General features: G+C 37.6%; 2 protein-coding genes across 2 annotated transcripts; both read left to right on the top strand.

Moving 5' to 3' along the window:
- The first annotated feature begins 10100 nt into the window (after positions 1-10100).
- On the top strand, positions 10101-11793 carry LOC115999452 (dynamin-related protein 5A-like). Its single transcript, XM_031239302.1, has 2 exons — positions 10101-10843; positions 11141-11793. The coding sequence occupies exons 1-2, from the start codon at positions 10533-10535 to the stop codon at positions 11325-11327; spliced, it is 498 nt and encodes a 165-aa protein (XP_031095162.1). The 5' UTR covers positions 10101-10532; the 3' UTR covers positions 11328-11793.
- Positions 11794-13858: 2065 nt separating this feature from the next.
- LOC116033412 (VQ motif-containing protein 4) lies at positions 13859-14691 on the top strand. Its single transcript, XM_031276158.1, has one exon. It carries the CDS (start codon positions 13963-13965, stop codon positions 14566-14568), a length of 606 nt encoding a protein of 201 aa, XP_031132018.1. The 5' UTR covers positions 13859-13962; the 3' UTR covers positions 14569-14691.
- The last annotated feature ends 2947 nt before the right edge of the window (positions 14692-17638 follow it).

Below are 17638 nucleotides of genomic sequence, written 5' to 3'. Positions count from 1 at the left end.
TTTATATGCATTTCTCTGTTAACTTTGTTGAAGAGGAAAAGATATATTTCTTAGAACTTGATTTACAAATAATCATTGACAACAATATATATAGGCTGTAGAAGAATACTAACAGCACCTAGGGATACTAACAGTTATCTAGGAAATAAATAGGAAATAAATACTAGTAAAAGCAAATAAAAAATACAGTGAATCTCAACACCCCCCCTCAAGCTGGAGCGTGGATGTCAAAGGATCCAAGCTTGTGACATAAAAATTCAACTCTAGGACCTCTTAAAGCTTTGGTGAAGATGTCAGCCAACTGATCATTTGTACCCACAAAAGAGGTAACAATTTCTCCGGATGCAATCTTTTCACGAACAAAATGACAATCGATCTCGATGTGTTTTGTTCTCTCATGAAAGACGGGATTGGATGCAATATGCAAGGCTGCTTGATTGTCGCACATCAGTTTCATAGGCCCTTTCATGCAAAATTTTAATTCAGTCAAGAGATGCTTTAACCAGATTAGTTCACATGTTCCCAAGGCAATCGACCGATATTCCGCCTCTGCACTTGATCGAGCCACCACATTTTGCTTCTTACTCCTCCAAGATATTAGGTTGCCACCAAGAAAAACACAGTACCCAGATGTTGATTTTTTGTCCCAAGGGCACCCAGCCCAATCTGCATCAGTATACCCGATAATCTCTGTATTTCCATGATCTTTGTATAACACCCCGGTTCCTGGTGACTTCTTGATGTATCGCAGAATCCTATTGACGGCATCCCAATGGCTATCACACGGAGAGGCCAAAAATTGACTTACAGTGCTAACTGCGAAAGAAATGTCTGGGCGAGTGACTGTTAAGTACAACAATTTTCCAACCAATCTTCGATATCTTCCTGGATCTAAAAAGGGCTTCCCTTGTTTCGGAACAAGCTTAACGTTAGGATCCATAGGAGTATCAATTGGTTTGCAATCAAGCATACCTGTTTCCTCTAATATGTCCAAAGCATATTTTCGTTGAGATATACAAATCCCTTGCTTCAACTGGGCAACTTCTATCCCTAAGAAGTATTTCAATTTTCCAAGATCTTTTGTCTCAAAGTGTTGGTAAAGATGCTGTTTTAACCGGAGTATTCCTTCTGCATCATCTCCTGTGATAACAATATCATCGACATAAACAACAAGATAAATGCTCTTACCTTGTTGATGCCGGTAGAACACAGAGTGGTCCACTTTGCTTCGAAGTAACCCAAACTCTTGTAGAACTGTACTAAAACGTCCAAACCAGGCAAGTGGAGACTGTTTCAGTCCATAAAGAGAGTGTTTTAGTTTCCAGACCAAGTCAGTCTCCCCCCCTTGAGCAACAAAACCAAGAGGTTGCTCCATATATACTTCTTCTTTCAAATCTCCATGTAAAAATGCATTCTTGATGTCCAACTGGTATAAAGGCCAATGATTTATAGCAGCAATAGATAGAAAGATTCGGATGGAAGAGATCTTGGCTACAGGAGAGAATGTATCAGTGTAATCAATACCAAACACTTTTGAGTATACTCTTTGGCCACGAGTCGAGCTTTGAGCCTATCTACTTCTTCGTCAGATCCAATTTTGACAATGTAGACCCATCGACAACCAACAACCGTTTTGCCAGGCGGTAATGGAACCAAGTCCCAAGTTCCTGAGGAATGCAAAGCAACCATTTCGTCCACCATAGCTTGTTGCCAACCAGGGTGGGAAAAAGCCTCCTTAACCGTTTTAGGAACAGAAACAGATGATAAACTGGAGATGAAAGCATTATAAACAGGGGAAAACCGATGATAAGAGACAAAATTGTATATAGGGTAGGGATTGCGAGTAGACCTGTTACCCACTCGACTAGAAATCGGAGTACTGGAGATAGGAGCAGGAACCGGATCCGAGGGAAGAACCAGCTCAGGAGATGAATCAGTAGTAGTGGTTGGTGGAACCTTTGATCGACGATGATAGGTGAACCGGAAAGGACAAACAGTGTGGGATTGTGATGTAGTGGGAGGTAGGACACCTTGTGACGTATTGGGAGGTAGGACACCAGGAGACAGAGGTATTTCTATCCCTCCTTCAAATGAGGGAACTGGTAGGACATCAAGAAAAGGATCCACAACCCCTGTAGAGCCAGATGAAAAGAATGGAGTGTACTCAAAGAAGGTAACATTTGGCGAGACATAGAACCGTCGTGTGTCAGGGCAATAACATCTGAACCCTTTTTGAACCCTAGAGTACCCAACAAAAATACACTTTAAGGATTTGGGTGAGAGTTTATCACGACCGGGGGTAATATCCCGAACAAAGCAAGTGCAACCAAAAACCTTAAGTGGAAGCTTGTGTAAAGGCTCTTGAGGAAACAATATGCTATAGGGTATTTTACCGTGTAGAACAGATGATGGCATACGGTTAGTGAGATAACATGAATGAATGATAGCGTCTCCCCAGAAATAAGAAGGAACTTTGTAGTGAAGAAGCATAGTCCGAGCAGTCTCCACTAGATGCCTATTCTTTCGTTCAGACACACCATTTTGCTGTGGGGTATCTGGACAAGAAGACTCATGGAGAATACCCTCAGATTCAAGAAGGATAGACAGAGGAGTATTAAAATATTCCTTGGCATTATCACTTCGAAGGGTTTTAATAGACACTCCAAACTGATTTTTAACCTCATTATTAAACTTTTGAAAGATGTGAACAGTTCAGAACGTTGTCGCATTAAGAAAACCCAAGTACAACGAGAAAAGTCATCAGTAAAAGTAACAAAATACTTGAATCCTAACACAGAAGTAACACGACAAGGACCCCAAATATCACTATGAACTAGAGAAAAAGGGGATGAGGATACTTTGTTAACTCGTTCAGGGAAGGAGGTTCTTGAATGTTTTCCCAATTGACAAGATTCACACTCAAGTGAAGACAGCTTTGAGAGACTCGGTTCAAGTTGTTGAAGTTTCCTCAAACTTAGATGACCTAGACGACAATGAGTAAGGGACGGAGGAATAGTAGCACTACAGACAGCGGAAGCAGGAGTGGATAGACGGTATAACCCTTTTGATTCATACCCCGAGCCAATCGTCTTCCCCGAACGACGGTCCTGTATAATGACAGAATCAGAAGAAAAGGTGACAAGGCAATCTAGAGAGTGAGTAAGCTGATGAATGGAAATCAAATTAAAAGGACATGCAGGTATATACAAAACTGATGACAAAGGTAGATTAGGAAGATGTCTTGCTTTACCCACTCCGTTAGTAGTACATATGGATCCATTACCAAACACAATGGACGGGAGAGACTTAGAGTTTGTGAGGTGAGTCAATAAGGAAGAATTACCACGGATATGTTCAGAGGAACCTGAATCAAGGACCCATGGTCCAAGAGATCCAGATTGAGAAACAAGAATAGTATGAGTCTCTTCTGTATTAGCCAAAGGAGTGACAACAGCAGCTTGGGCATTAGCTTTAAACCGGGCAAACTCTTCATATTCTGCAAGAGAGATAGTTTAGAGCCTAATCCTTCTTGATTGAGCTGAGCCACATTTGTTGGGGCAGGCAATGGTTTCCCATGTAGCTTCCAACATCGGTCCCGTGTGTGTCCAGATCTATGGCAGTAATCACAGTATCTAGCATTTTTCTGCCCACTACGGTCTTTATTCCGATTGCCCAGATTGTTACCTCGACCTCCTTGGATCACAAGTGCAGATTGTTCTGTGGTGGTTCCAGGAATCTCACCAGGAAAAGAAGCCACTTGAAGAAGGCGTTTGAACAATTCTTTGATTCCTGGCACAACGTTATTCCCAAGAATCTGGTTTCGAGTATTGTCAAACTTAGGGCCTAATTTAGATAAAACGAGGACAACAAAAAAATTTTCCCTTTGGGCAGTCTGTTCAGAAGGTGTCCCTCCAATTGGTAATAGTTTATTAAATTCAGTTAATAAACTTTGAGTTTTTCCAAGAAAGGCTTCCATACTCACACCATCCTTCTTCAAATTAACCAAATTATCAACAACTGTGTAACATTGTGAAATATCATTGGTGTATAAGGCTTGGTCGTAGCCTTTTTAAGGTACAAGCAAATACTCGGAGTATTCTGGGGTTATCGATCCACAGGGAAGCGGGGTATCAAGCACTAGTTACTAATTAATTCACGAGAAGCTATTCCTACGTTAACAATGGGTATTTATCTATAATTATGAAAACAAAATAAATGAAGCAAGGCAAACGGACTTTTATATACAATAGATTAAGAGCGGGATTTTTGGAGGTCAAAGTGTTTAATCACCTAGTGCCAATCTAAAGTGAAATAATCATTCGAGTTAAACAAGTCTGGATGATTGCAATCTAAAAGGGAAAGATTACTCTCGTAATTCAATCCCGAAATAAGGTAATTGGAATACTCACTCTCGTGAGCTATTCACAACATATAATCAAGAACAAGCAATAAATGGAATACCCACTCTCGTGGGCTATTCACAATTGGAATACTCACTCTCGTGAGCTATTCACAATATATCCCTTAATCAACATGTCCTCTCTCGAGGTACAAGAATCAAGTGCAATTGTGGGTGCTCTAATTTATAGACAAATTTAGCAATGAAACAAGTAATTAGGATCCTTAACTACAAGCATCAAGAAATTAAGCCACAATTACAACACAAGTAATAAACCCAAATAGATATTTCATTCAAGCAATTAAAGAATTAGGCACATAGGTTCATAAACACTTATCAATCCAAAAATCCCAAAGGAAAGCTTAGCCTATCATGGCTAAAATAGATTCAACAACAAACAATTCAAAGGAAGATTTANGTAAGCTGATGAATGGAAATCAAATTAAAAGGACATGCAGGTATATACAAAACTGATGACAAAGGTAGATTAGGAAGATGTCTTGCTTTACCCACTCCGTTAGTAGTACATATGGATCCATTACCAAACACAATGGACGGGAGAGACTTAGAGTTTGTGAGGTGAGTCAATAAGGAAGAATTACCACGGATATGTTCAGAGGAACCTGAATCAAGGACCCATGGTCCAAGAGATCCAGATTGAGAAACAAGAATAGTATGAGTCTCTTCTGTATTAGCCAAAGGAGTGACAACAGCAGCTTGGGCATTAGCTTTAAACCGGGCAAACTCTTCATATTCTGCAAGAGAGATAGTTTAGAGCCTAATCCTTCTTGATTGAGCTGAGCCACATTTGTTGGGGCAGGCAATGGTTTCCCATGTAGCTTCCAACATCGGTCCCGTGTGTGTCCAGATCTATGGCAGTAATCACAGTATCTAGCATTTTTCTGCCCACTACGGTCTTTATTCCGATTGCCCAGATTGTTACCTCGACCTCCTTGGATCACAAGTGCAGATTGTTCTGTGGTGGTTCCAGGAATCTCACCAGGAAAAGAAGCCACTTGAAGAAGGCGTTTGAACAATTCTTTGATTCCTGGCACAACGTTATTCCCAAGAATCTGGTTTCGAGTATTGTCAAACTTAGGGCCTAATTTAGATAAAACGAGGACAACAAAAAAATTTTCCCTTTGGGCAGTCTGTTCAGAAGGTGTCCCTCCAATTGGTAATAGTTTATTAAATTCAGTTAATAAACTTTGAGTTTTTCCAAGAAAGGCTTCCATACTCACACCATCCTTCTTCAAATTAACCAAATTATCAACAACTGTGTAACATTGTGAAATATCATTGGTGTATAAGGCTTGGTCGTAGCCTTTTTAAGGTACAAGCAAATACTCGGAGTATTCTGGGGTTATCGATCCACAGGGAAGCGGGGTATCAAGCACTAGTTACTAATTAATTCACGAGAAGCTATTCCTACGTTAACAATGGGTATTTATCTATAATTATGAAAACAAAATAAATGAAGCAAGGCAAACGGACTTTTATATACAATAGATTAAGAGCGGGATTTTTGGAGGTCAAAGTGTTTAATCACCTAGTGCCAATCTAAAGTGAAATAATCATTCGAGTTAAACAAGTCTGGATGATTGCAATCTAAAAGGGAAAGATTACTCTCGTAATTCAATCCCGAAATAAGGTAATTGGAATACTCACTCTCGTGAGCTATTCACAACATATAATCAAGAACAAGCAATAAATGGAATACCCACTCTCGTGGGCTATTCACAATTGGAATACTCACTCTCGTGAGCTATTCACAATATATCCCTTAATCAACATGTCCTCTCTCGAGGTACAAGAATCAAGTGCAATTGTGGGTGCTCTAATTTATAGACAAATTTAGCAATGAAACAAGTAATTAGGATCCTTAACTACAAGCATCAAGAAATTAAGCCACAATTACAACACAAGTAATAAACCCAAATAGATATTTCATTCAAGCAATTAAAGAATTAGGCACATAGGTTCATAAACACTTATCAATCCAAAAATCCCAAAGGAAAGCTTAGCCTATCATGGCTAAAATAGATTCAACAACAAACAATTCAAAGCCTATCATGGCTAAAATAGATTCAACAACAAACAATTCAAAGGAAGATTTACTAAAGATAGATTCAACAACAAACAATTCAAAGGAAGATTTACTAAAGTTTAAAATAGAGAAGAGATGAAGAAATTCTCCCGAATGTGTCTTCCAAGCTCTTCTCCTTTCTTGTTGTGGCTTCAAATCTTCTTCCTTGCTCTCCTTTTTGGTCCAAATCCGCAGCCAAGCTTAGGGTTTGAAGAGAAAATGATGCTTTTATAGTGGGTGGAGAATGAGGGGGCAAAACAGACATTTCAGAGCAGCAGAAATTTCAGATCTGCGATTTCTCGACGCGTCGAGGACTTTTCTCGACACGTCGAGATATTTCCGAACCAAAATTTTGGCATTCTGCCAACTCTCGACGCGTCGAGAATCTGCCTGCAACACAGTTTCGACTTGCAGCCTAATTTTGACCCTTTTCCCTTTCGAACCGCACTTTGATGTCTTCATAAGAGTTGTAGCACTTGAAGTCTTCTTTCCAATGGTTCAAGAATCACCTCATTTGGATATTCCTAGGCTGAGATATGGTCCAATTACCGAGGTGTCGCCATGGTAGCGGGAATTACAACTCTTTGGCTCCTTTGGATTGGCTTTTGCTCCCAAATGGTTCTAATGCACTTCTAAACACATCAAAAACATCTAAACCAAGCATTATACCATTTTAAATATGAAAACAAGGAAATAAGCATTGGACACAACATTTTATCACACAATTAACTCTAAAACCTACATAAAAACACAGGTAAAATAGGTACAAATGAGAGTGTATCAAGGCTTTAGCTTGATTCCAAACCTCAACACATGTTTTAAAAACTCTAAACAGTTGAACTAACTCAGGTGAAAAGGATTGCCATAGGAGACTACAAAGTTGAGCATCTACCCTTTTCCAAATTGCCTTTTCATTTTCTGTAACCTCTTCTACCCCCTTTTCCAAATGGTCAATAACACCTTGGCCCATAAACCACATTTCAACGGCATCCGACCAAGAGTGATAGTTTTGTGACCCACATAATTTTTTAGAGGTTATAACAGGATTTCTAGATAAGTTAGGCACAAAAACTGAGCTAGGGAAAGCATTTTCAACACTGCCAGAGGTTTCACCCATTCCAGTTGAAGACATGGTTGAAAAAAAAAGGAAAGATATTACTAGGCGAGGCAGGGGAGGGGCGCCGACCAGACTGGAAGTTTTCGCCGGAAAAAGTCGCCGGAAAACGGCTCACGCGCCGCACGTGGAGGCGCATGCGGCGGCGGTTTGAGCCCGGATCTCGACGATGGGGGTCGCCTCTCCTTCCTGCCTGGGGCTGTTTGTTCAGATTTTGCGAAAAACCACTCGGAAAAGGAGTTTAAGAATTTCAGTGTATAATGAACAGAGTACTGTGAGTTACTGTTCATAGTGAATGAGAGATGGGGAAAAAAAGGTCAGGCCACAGGAGGTGGTTCTGATACCATGTTGAAGAGGAAAAGATATATTTCTTAGAACTTGATTTACAAATAATCATTGACAACAATATATATATAGGCTGTAGAAGAATACTAACAGCACCTAGGGATACTAACAGTCATCTAGGAAATAAATAGGAAATAAATACTAGTAAAAGCAAATAAAAAATACAGTGAATCTCAACAAACTTCAATGATAATTTGCAAAGTATCAGTTAAAGAAAGCATTGTGGTACTTATTGGTAGTTGATAGTGCTGTGAAAGGAGCATGTAAACTTTGGCAAATATCACTTTCCTTTTGCTTGGCATTCTCAAACTCTTTCTTCTTAAAAAAATAAAAAATAAAAAATAAAAAACTCTCCTTATTTCTGTGGGTCACTTTGATTTGTAGATGGACATAGAGATGNCTAAAATAGATTCAACAACAAACAATTCAAAGGAAGATTTACTAAAGTTTAAAATAGAGAAGAGATGAAGAAATTCTCCCGAATGTGTCTTCCAAGCTCTTCTCCTTTCTTGTTGTGGCTTCAAATCTTCTTCCTTGCTCTCCTTTTTGGTCCAAATCCGCAGCCAAGCTTAGGGTTTGAAGAGAAAATGATGCTTTTATAGTGGGTGGAGAATGAGGGGGCAAAACAGACATTTCAGAGCAGCAGAAATTTCAGATCTGCGATTTCTCGACGCGTCGAGGACTTTTCTCGACACGTCGAGATATTTCCGAACCAAAATTTTGGCATTCTGCCAACTCTCGACGCGTCGAGAATCTGCCTGCAACACAGTTTCGACTTGCAGCCTAATTTTGACCCTTTTCCCTTTCGAACCGCACTTTGATGTCTTCATAAGAGTTGTAGCACTTGAAGTCTTCTTTCCAATGGTTCAAGAATCACCTCATTTGGATATTCCTAGGCTGAGATATGGTCCAATTACCGAGGTGTCGCCATGGTAGCGGGAATTACAACTCTTTGGCTCCTTTGGATTGGCTTTTGCTCCCAAATGGTTCTAATGCACTTCTAAACACATCAAAAACATCTAAACCAAGCATTATACCATTTTAAATATGAAAACAAGGAAATAAGCATTGGACACAACATTTTATCACACAATTAACTCTAAAACCTACATAAAAACACAGGTAAAATAGGTACAAATGAGAGTGTATCAAGGCTTTAGCTTGATTCCAAACCTCAACACATGTTTTAAAAACTCTAAACAGTTGAACTAACTCAGGTGAAAAGGATTGCCATAGGAGACTACAAAGTTGAGCATCTACCCTTTTCCAAATTGCCTTTTCATTTTCTGTAACCTCTTCTACCCCCTTTTCCAAATGGTCAATAACACCTTGGCCCATAAACCACATTTCAACGGCATCCGACCAAGAGTGATAGTTTTGTGACCCACATAATTTTTTAGAGGTTATAACAGGATTTCTAGATAAGTTAGGCACAAAAACTGAGCTAGGGAAAGCATTTTCAACACTGCCAGAGGTTTCACCCATTCCAGTTGAAGACATGGTTGAAAAAAAAAGGAAAGATATTACTAGGCGAGGCAGGGGAGGGGCGCCGACCAGACTGGAAGTTTTCGCCGGAAAAAGTCGCCGGAAAACGGCTCACGCGCCGCACGTGGAGGCGCATGCGGCGGCGGTTTGAGCCCGGATCTCGACGATGGGGGTCGCCTCTCCTTCCTGCCTGGGGCTGTTTGTTCAGATTTTGCGAAAAACCACTCGGAAAAGGAGTTTAAGAATTTCAGTGTATAATGAACAGAGTACTGTGAGTTACTGTTCATAGTGAATGAGAGATGGGGAAAAAAAGGTCAGGCCACAGGAGGTGGTTCTGATACCATGTTGAAGAGGAAAAGATATATTTCTTAGAACTTGATTTACAAATAATCATTGACAACAATATATATATAGGCTGTAGAAGAATACTAACAGCACCTAGGGATACTAACAGTCATCTAGGAAATAAATAGGAAATAAATACTAGTAAAAGCAAATAAAAAATACAGTGAATCTCAACAAACTTCAATGATAATTTGCAAAGTATCAGTTAAAGAAAGCATTGTGGTACTTATTGGTAGTTGATAGTGCTGTGAAAGGAGCATGTAAACTTTGGCAAATATCACTTTCCTTTTGCTTGGCATTCTCAAACTCTTTCTTCTTAAAAAAATAAAAAATAAAAAATAAAAAACTCTCCTTATTTCTGTGGGTCACTTTGATTTGTAGATGGACATAGAGATGGGGATGTTGATGGATATGTTGGTTTCCTTGCCTCTCTAAGGCAGTCTTACAACCGCTTCATAAAAGATCTCTCCAGACAGTGCAAACAGCTTCTTAGGCACCATCTTGATTCAGTTACTAGTCCATATTCTCAGGTCTGCTATGAGGACTTCTTGGGTACTTTTGGAGCTGGTTCAAACACTATATACAACTTGAATCAAGCCTCAGCTGGTTCATTTTGTCTTGAACTTTCCGATGGCGGGCCTTCATTGCGCAGTGAAGTCATACCAAAAGACCAAGAAAATGTGCCTCCTGAAAAGAATGGGCAGGAAACAACACCCGGAAAAATTGGGGAGGCCAGAGATGCGCTTCGTGAATGTCAAATGACTGTACCAGAGACTCCATCTCCTGATCAACCTTGTGATGCCAACTATGGAGTAAAAAAAGAACTTGTGAATTGCGATGTTGGAGCAAGAAAACGGCAGTCTAGACTGATTGGCAGTAACAAAAATCCTGATAATTTGAGGGGCCAAAATGTAAGCCTCTTGTTTGGAAGTGGGGATACTAATTCAAGATCAGCCTCACCTTATGCAGAGATCTGTTCACTAGCTGCAAAACATTTTGCCAGAATGCGCGACGTTCTGGTTGAGCAAAGTGTGTCATCTACTTTGAACTCTGGCTTTCTTACTCCTTGGTAGGTTTCTAAATTCCTCCACTATTTGATCATCTCTAAGAGTCTGCATAAATTCTATGAAGTTGGGGCAGCTTTCTTTGTTCCCAAATCTTTTGGTGCATATCTTTAACAAAATGGGCTGCAAAGGAATATTTTGCACCAGAATATGCCAAGACATTATGCCATCTTAATACAGGCATTGCCATTGCAGTCATGACATTATGTGTATGCTTTAAACAGAATAGTCCTTTAGTCAATGTTCTAATTTATGTTGTCAGCTAACTATTAAACGAATGAAGTATTTCTCTAACTGTGCAGTCGGGAGAGGCTCTTCGTGGCACTTGGATTGGATTTGTTTGCTGTCAATGATGAGAAATTCATGGACATGTTTGTTTCCCCTGGATCAATTGATATCCTTCAGAATGAACGCCAATCCCTTCAGAAGCGACAAAAGATGCTACATAGTTGCTTGAGTGAGTTCAAAAGTGTGGCTAGAGGACTTTGATAGAGATCCATCCTTCACGGCCTGGATTGCTCTGATGGTTGATCCACTTCCGGGCTTCACTTCTTGTGAAACCATTATGCCATTGCCAGCAACATCTTGTGACACTGAGTTGATTCTTTTCAGGTTGTTCAAATGCCCTCATGCTATAACGATCTGATAATTTTCCTAGTCTTGTTGCTGCACACCAAAGTGGTTATTAGTGTGAAGGTGTCGTAACTGAAAATCCAGCTGGTTGAAGCAGTTAATTGCTTGTCACCCCCGAGTCTACTACCTAGAAGGCTTCAAGTGGTTACCATCATGATGCACCTTGAACCTCTATGCCCATTTGTGTACCTTAGTTAATGAAACAATCATGTTGTTATTTAACTCCTCACCTCAATAGCTTGTTTGAACAGAATGTACAATTAACCAGGGATGTGAGAGTATGATTTTACCTTGGAATTTTATGGTTTTTGAACATGTATAATTCTTTAAGTGGGCATAATGTCATGTGACGTCGTTCGGGGAAAACGAGTCCAAATACCCCTAGTAGAGCTCATTTGTAAAGCATCCAAGAAATCAAATAAACCATCTAAGTGTGGAATAAAAGAGTGGAAGTAATACTAGTTCCATATAAAGTTTGAGTGTTTTCTTTAGCTTCTTGCCCAACTTATTCCGTAGTCATCTCATCACTTACTTTGGATATTTTTTGAGGGAGGTAACGGGCTGACTTAGCTATTTGACGGGAAATATAGCTAAAGCTGCACGTGACGTCGTTAGGGGAAAACGAGTCCGTGACAATAAGCTTATATAAGATTGTTTCAACTTTTACAGTTCTCAAAATGGATACGAGTTAAATGAGTTTGAACTATATTAAGAACAATAATTTGTCTATGTGCTGGTTGTGATAATAATAATAATACTTTTTTGTTTGAAAACCAACTAACCAAAACAATGCATTAAACAAGCAATAAGTTCTCCACAAAAGACGGAGGAGATGAATTCCACACCAGGTTTTTAGTTTGGGAGGACATCCTCATGGGCAAAGCATCTACAACACTATTCATAGAACGCCTAACAAAAGAAAAGGAAATTGTAACAAAAGTAAAACACAAATTAAGATAATGGCTCACAATCATAGCCAAAACCACCACGACGCCCATTTAGAATAGTACTGGGTGATCACTCCCATCCAATAAATCCTCCAACAAGCCCCAATCCTACCTAGTCTAGTCCATTTGTAGCATATTAGCCATCCAAGCGCCAATAGTTCATTTCACCTTGTAAATGTGTGTAAAGAGTGTGTGACAAGCTCAATTCTTTGAAAATTTTTGGAAGAATTTAGTAAGGTTAGCGGGCAATGCTATAAATGGAAAAGGTGAAAAATAAAAGATCTCATTCCAAAAGACATTAAAGGAGAGAGTCAAAACTGAGTTCGATTTTGTCTCTAGTTGGCTTCGGCTAGGAGTTTATCCACTATTTCAGAGCTGCTTGCATATGAGCCAATGGCATAGGGGTAACAATAAACGGATTTGGCCTTGGAAATCAAGGGGGTGTTCCAAACATTAGTGGTCTCCCCATCTCCTATCCTTCTCCTTACATCGGCTTCTACCAACCCATGGCTTGCCATGATACTCCAATTGTAGTTTGGGATGCCCCAAAACTAGCCTCATAGAATGACCCATTCCTGATTAGAATTATATTACATATCCCCTTATGAGAAGTGACACTCTTATATTGTGTCAATACTAGTGCTATACAATAATCACAATCTTATATTTCATACGCATACCAAAAACATGGAGATTGACTATCATTGAGATTGAATGCTTTAAGAGCCTAATTGAGCTAAGCCAACTCGCTAGTAGGGCTAATTGAGCTCGTTATCATGAAGCGATTTAAACCATGACTCAATGGATAATGAGCAACTAGTGAGTTGGCTTAGCTCACTTGCACTCTACCCAATTCACATATTCCAAACCAAACAAACTCAAAATCAGTCACTCACTTCATTACTCGAATTTGATTGATAGAGAGATATTCCACTATTTAATAACATTTTTAAATCAATTAATAGCTTAACAACAATATTCTACTTTAACATTTGGTTCTTCAAACTTTATTTATTTATTTATTTCAATTTTATTCTTTTTTATTTGGAACTTTTTTGATAAAAAATTTGTAAACATTTGATGCAAAAATTGTACTCCTTTATATTATTTTAACTGTCATTTTTACTATTTATTGATCAAACCAACAATTTTTTTGCTTTTTTTAAAAAAATATATTTTTAATTAGTTTTAAATTTCTTTTTTTTTTATGATTAATAGTATTTTTAATATAATTTTTAAATATATAAATTTTATATATTAACAACAACCTTGATATTATAAAAAATTAAATTAAAAATAATTCCAGAAACAAAAATAAAATGAGACAAATAAATTAATTAATTAAAATAATAATAGAACACTAAGAAGTCAAAGGGTAGATGGAGTGACAAAAGTAGCAAGCAAGCTGAAATCCCCATGCTTTTCATATGCCTTGTTTTTCACTCATTCACATTCACATCTCTCTTTTCTTTCTTCATCATATCATATCATATCCTTCCCATTCTTCTCTCCAAATCAAAATTTTGGAGAGAGAGAGGAAAAAAATGAAGAAAGAAACTAAAATTTCAATGGGAATCATCTCAAAACCTCTTCAAGATTCTACCATAAACTCACCAAACAGCAACAATGGCAGTGGTACAATCAGCATAAGCAGTGGTACTTCCCCACCATTAACCCCAAGATCTGAAGTAGCTAATAACCCTTACCCAACAACCTTTGTTCAAGCAGACACTTCATCGTTCAAGCAGGTTGTCCAGATGCTCACTGGTTCCTCGGACGCCACCGCCAAGGGATTCTCCATACCCCCAAACAAGACCCCTCCCAAGAAACAAGGGTTCAAGCTGTACGAGAGAAGGAACAGCCTCAAGAATGGGCTAATTATAAGCCCTTTGAATTCCGGGTCGACGTTCTTGAAGCCGGAGGTTCTGTCTCCGAGCATTCTTGATTTTCCGGCGCTCGTTCTCAGCCCCGTCACGCCGTTGACCGATTACCCGTTCGTCGACAAGTCTTCGTCCGAGGAGGAGAAAGCGATTGCTGAGAAGAAGTTTTACTTGCACCCATCTCCGAGGACCGAATCTCAGCCGCCGCAGCTCCTCCCTCTATTCCCGGTCACTTCGCCCCGAGTTTCCGACACTTCTTCTTCTTCTTGAGGATAGTTAATTACTTCAATGCCCTTCTCATCTATGGGAACAGATAGGGCTAAAAGAGTTGTTTTTAATTCTGTAATTTGATTTCAACAAAGTAATACCTCTTTCTTTCCATCATTTGCCTCATTTTCTCACTCATTTTCCTTTTTTTTTTTTTTTTAAATTCCTTTTCATGGGGTTTTAATAGAAAAATGTCTATTAATTAACAAAAAAAATCAAATATTTTGCTTAGTAGGTAATTTTAGTTCAAAATTTTTAAATTATTGAGTAATGTTGTAAATTCATATGCTTCATTCTAAAAATGCAATACACATAACAATATAAAATAAAGTAAAGAGAAAGACAAAAATAGGTGAAAACATAACTTTGAATACTACTGATTTTGTTACAATGCAGTATTTGTTCATAGAGTCAATACTGTTCTCTCTGTTCATAGAGTCAATAGACTGCAAGGTCATTAACAGGTTTCAACATAATTATAGTTTATAAAATACTCCGTAGTTAACTTTTAAATTTTTATGGAATATAATTTCAAACAATTTCAAACAATAATTTTTTTCTGAGTCAGGTTGCAGAGAATGGTTTGACATTACTCCTTTCTTGTAGACATTCTTCTACGTGATTTAATGAATTAATCCTTTATTCTCAAAAAAATAATTTCAAACAATTTTAATCCAACTCCCAAATTTGGTCAACATTTACCAACTTCACTTTACTATTTAACATCGTACGCAAAGATCATTTTTTAATTCCAAAATGACCACAATATCTTATTTCCGACCAAACATACCAATCCAACTGAAGTGTTAAACCTAATCCCAACTTACGCAATCATCATTAGTTGATAGTTCATTACCTTTCTAAATTTTCATCTATAAATTTTATAGGAATGACTTTCATGGCCAATACTTATAGTAAAAAATAAAAAGCATGCCATATATCTCTATCTATTATTCGCTAGTGTTCAATTAACTTTTTGTTCTAAAATAAGATCTAATTATTGACATTTACTTTTAAAATTATATTCGCTTAGCATTTTCTCCAAATTTAAATAAAAATAATTTGATGACTTGTTTCATTGTTGATTCATTCAAACTTAGAGAAAACCGCTACTCTCTCCATCCTCATCCTCACCACCATCATCGCGGCTGTCGATATGAAAATTAAAAATCATTTGCTACCTCCCACTTGTTACTTGTGTGCCCAAGTAATCCCACAATATCTTTAGTATGAGGTTGTTGAAATCAGGAACGGATCCAGAAATGTAGTCCAGTGGGGGCGAAATATAGCAATAAATATTGTTAGATATTGACGAAAAATAAAACACATTAAAACTTTATAAAAATATTCATAATGAAATATAAAACATAATTAATTTGATAAAATAATTCAAATAAAGAATACGTTGTACTTTTCAAAAAAAGAAAAAAAAGAACACATTGTAAATTACACATCTCATTATTAATATATATATATATATGCCAAAAAGAGACTGTGTTGTCAACAGGATTCAAACATGCAACATCTCACTTGATAATAAACAGTTATACCACCTCGTCTAGCACCTCTGTTAGTTACCATATCTGTTTTTATATATTTATACTAAAACATGTACTATATATACATATATACATACAAAGGTTATATATGGGGTGGGGGTGGGGTGAGTGGGGGCAGGTGCCCCCACTGCCCCCAGGGTGGTTCCGTCTCTGGTTGAAACTTTATATGGTTGTATGATATTTATATGCATATTACCATGCCTTTTCATGCTTTGTTGTAGAGCTCATTGGCATCCCTCCTGAAACTCTTCGCCGCCTAATTTCTTAACATGCTCGGAGCTAGAACTTATTCATGGCCTTGCGCTCCTAGTCACAATTTAGAATTTAATTTCTCTTTTTTGCTTCAGCTGCCTCGGTTGGCGGTATACCAACTGTAAAATATCCTATAATCAATCTACGAGGTATTTGTAACCAAATTTGTCAGGAAACTTTGAACTGAACAACCAATAAGCGCATCAATTTTTTTTTTTTTTTTCATTTTGGATGTGCAAAGTGTCGGTAGTGCTACTGCTATCACTTACCGACCTTTCACAAGGACACAAGAGAGAGTCTAAATGGTAGTGCAAAGCCAAGAGAAGTTGCTGATTTTGTTTTCAGATCGACCACGATGAGGACTGAGAGAGTAGCGATTTTCTACTACTCCGCTAAAAGGGAAAGATGATAAAGTGTGAAAATTAAAATTTTGGGATTTACATTTTATGATTTGATATATATATTTGGTTTGCCTATTTCCATCCCTGCTCCACTTTTTTAAAAGTCCATAAAAATTCAATAAAATACACCCCCTTACTATCTTCCATTGTTGCAATTGGTATTGTAGAATTTCTTTACATTTACCTTACCAAAATATTTCAAAACTAATCTCAATATATACATATAACTATTTAATTTAAAAAAAATTAAAGTGTCTTATAATCAAATAATTAAACCTTATTATATCATTTTTTGTCATGATAATTACCGTCATGTGTATATGAATATTATTACGGAGTATTAATTTTTTTAAAACAAAGTTAATGTAACAATAAAAAAAATATTTTTAAACATTTAATTATACTTTATAAGGGCGGAAAAGAGGGGAAATAAAGTGGGATTGAAAGATTTAGGAAATCTATTGCTATTACATCAATGTCATCAAACGTATATATAATATTATTGTAGTTGTGAGCTGAGACATGGATCATTATTTATGTGTTGCGTACAAGGAATATATATAATATAATAAACATTATTTGTGCAGTGAATGCTGCTTTAGTGCTTGGTATTGTTAGGTGGAATCAATTCAAATTCGGGTTCTTGTTCATATGCTACACTAGCTAACACCGTCAATGGCATATATGCCACCACAAATGTCATTAGCTAGATTTTTTACATAAAAATGAAAAAGAGAAAGATATATAAAGTATTACAAGTAGAGAAAGTTTCTACTACTTTAAATTAAAGTTTAAGATTACGGAGATAAAAATTTTGTCAACTTGATAAGACGTCATTGCATGAAAAAAAAAAGAAGAAGT

This window comes from Ipomoea triloba, chromosome 1, assembly GCF_003576645.1.
Source record: "Ipomoea triloba cultivar NCNSP0323 chromosome 1, ASM357664v1".
NCBI classification, from domain to species: Eukaryota; Viridiplantae; Streptophyta; class Magnoliopsida; order Solanales; family Convolvulaceae; genus Ipomoea; species Ipomoea triloba.
This window is presented reverse-complemented; position numbering and strand designations above follow the sequence as displayed.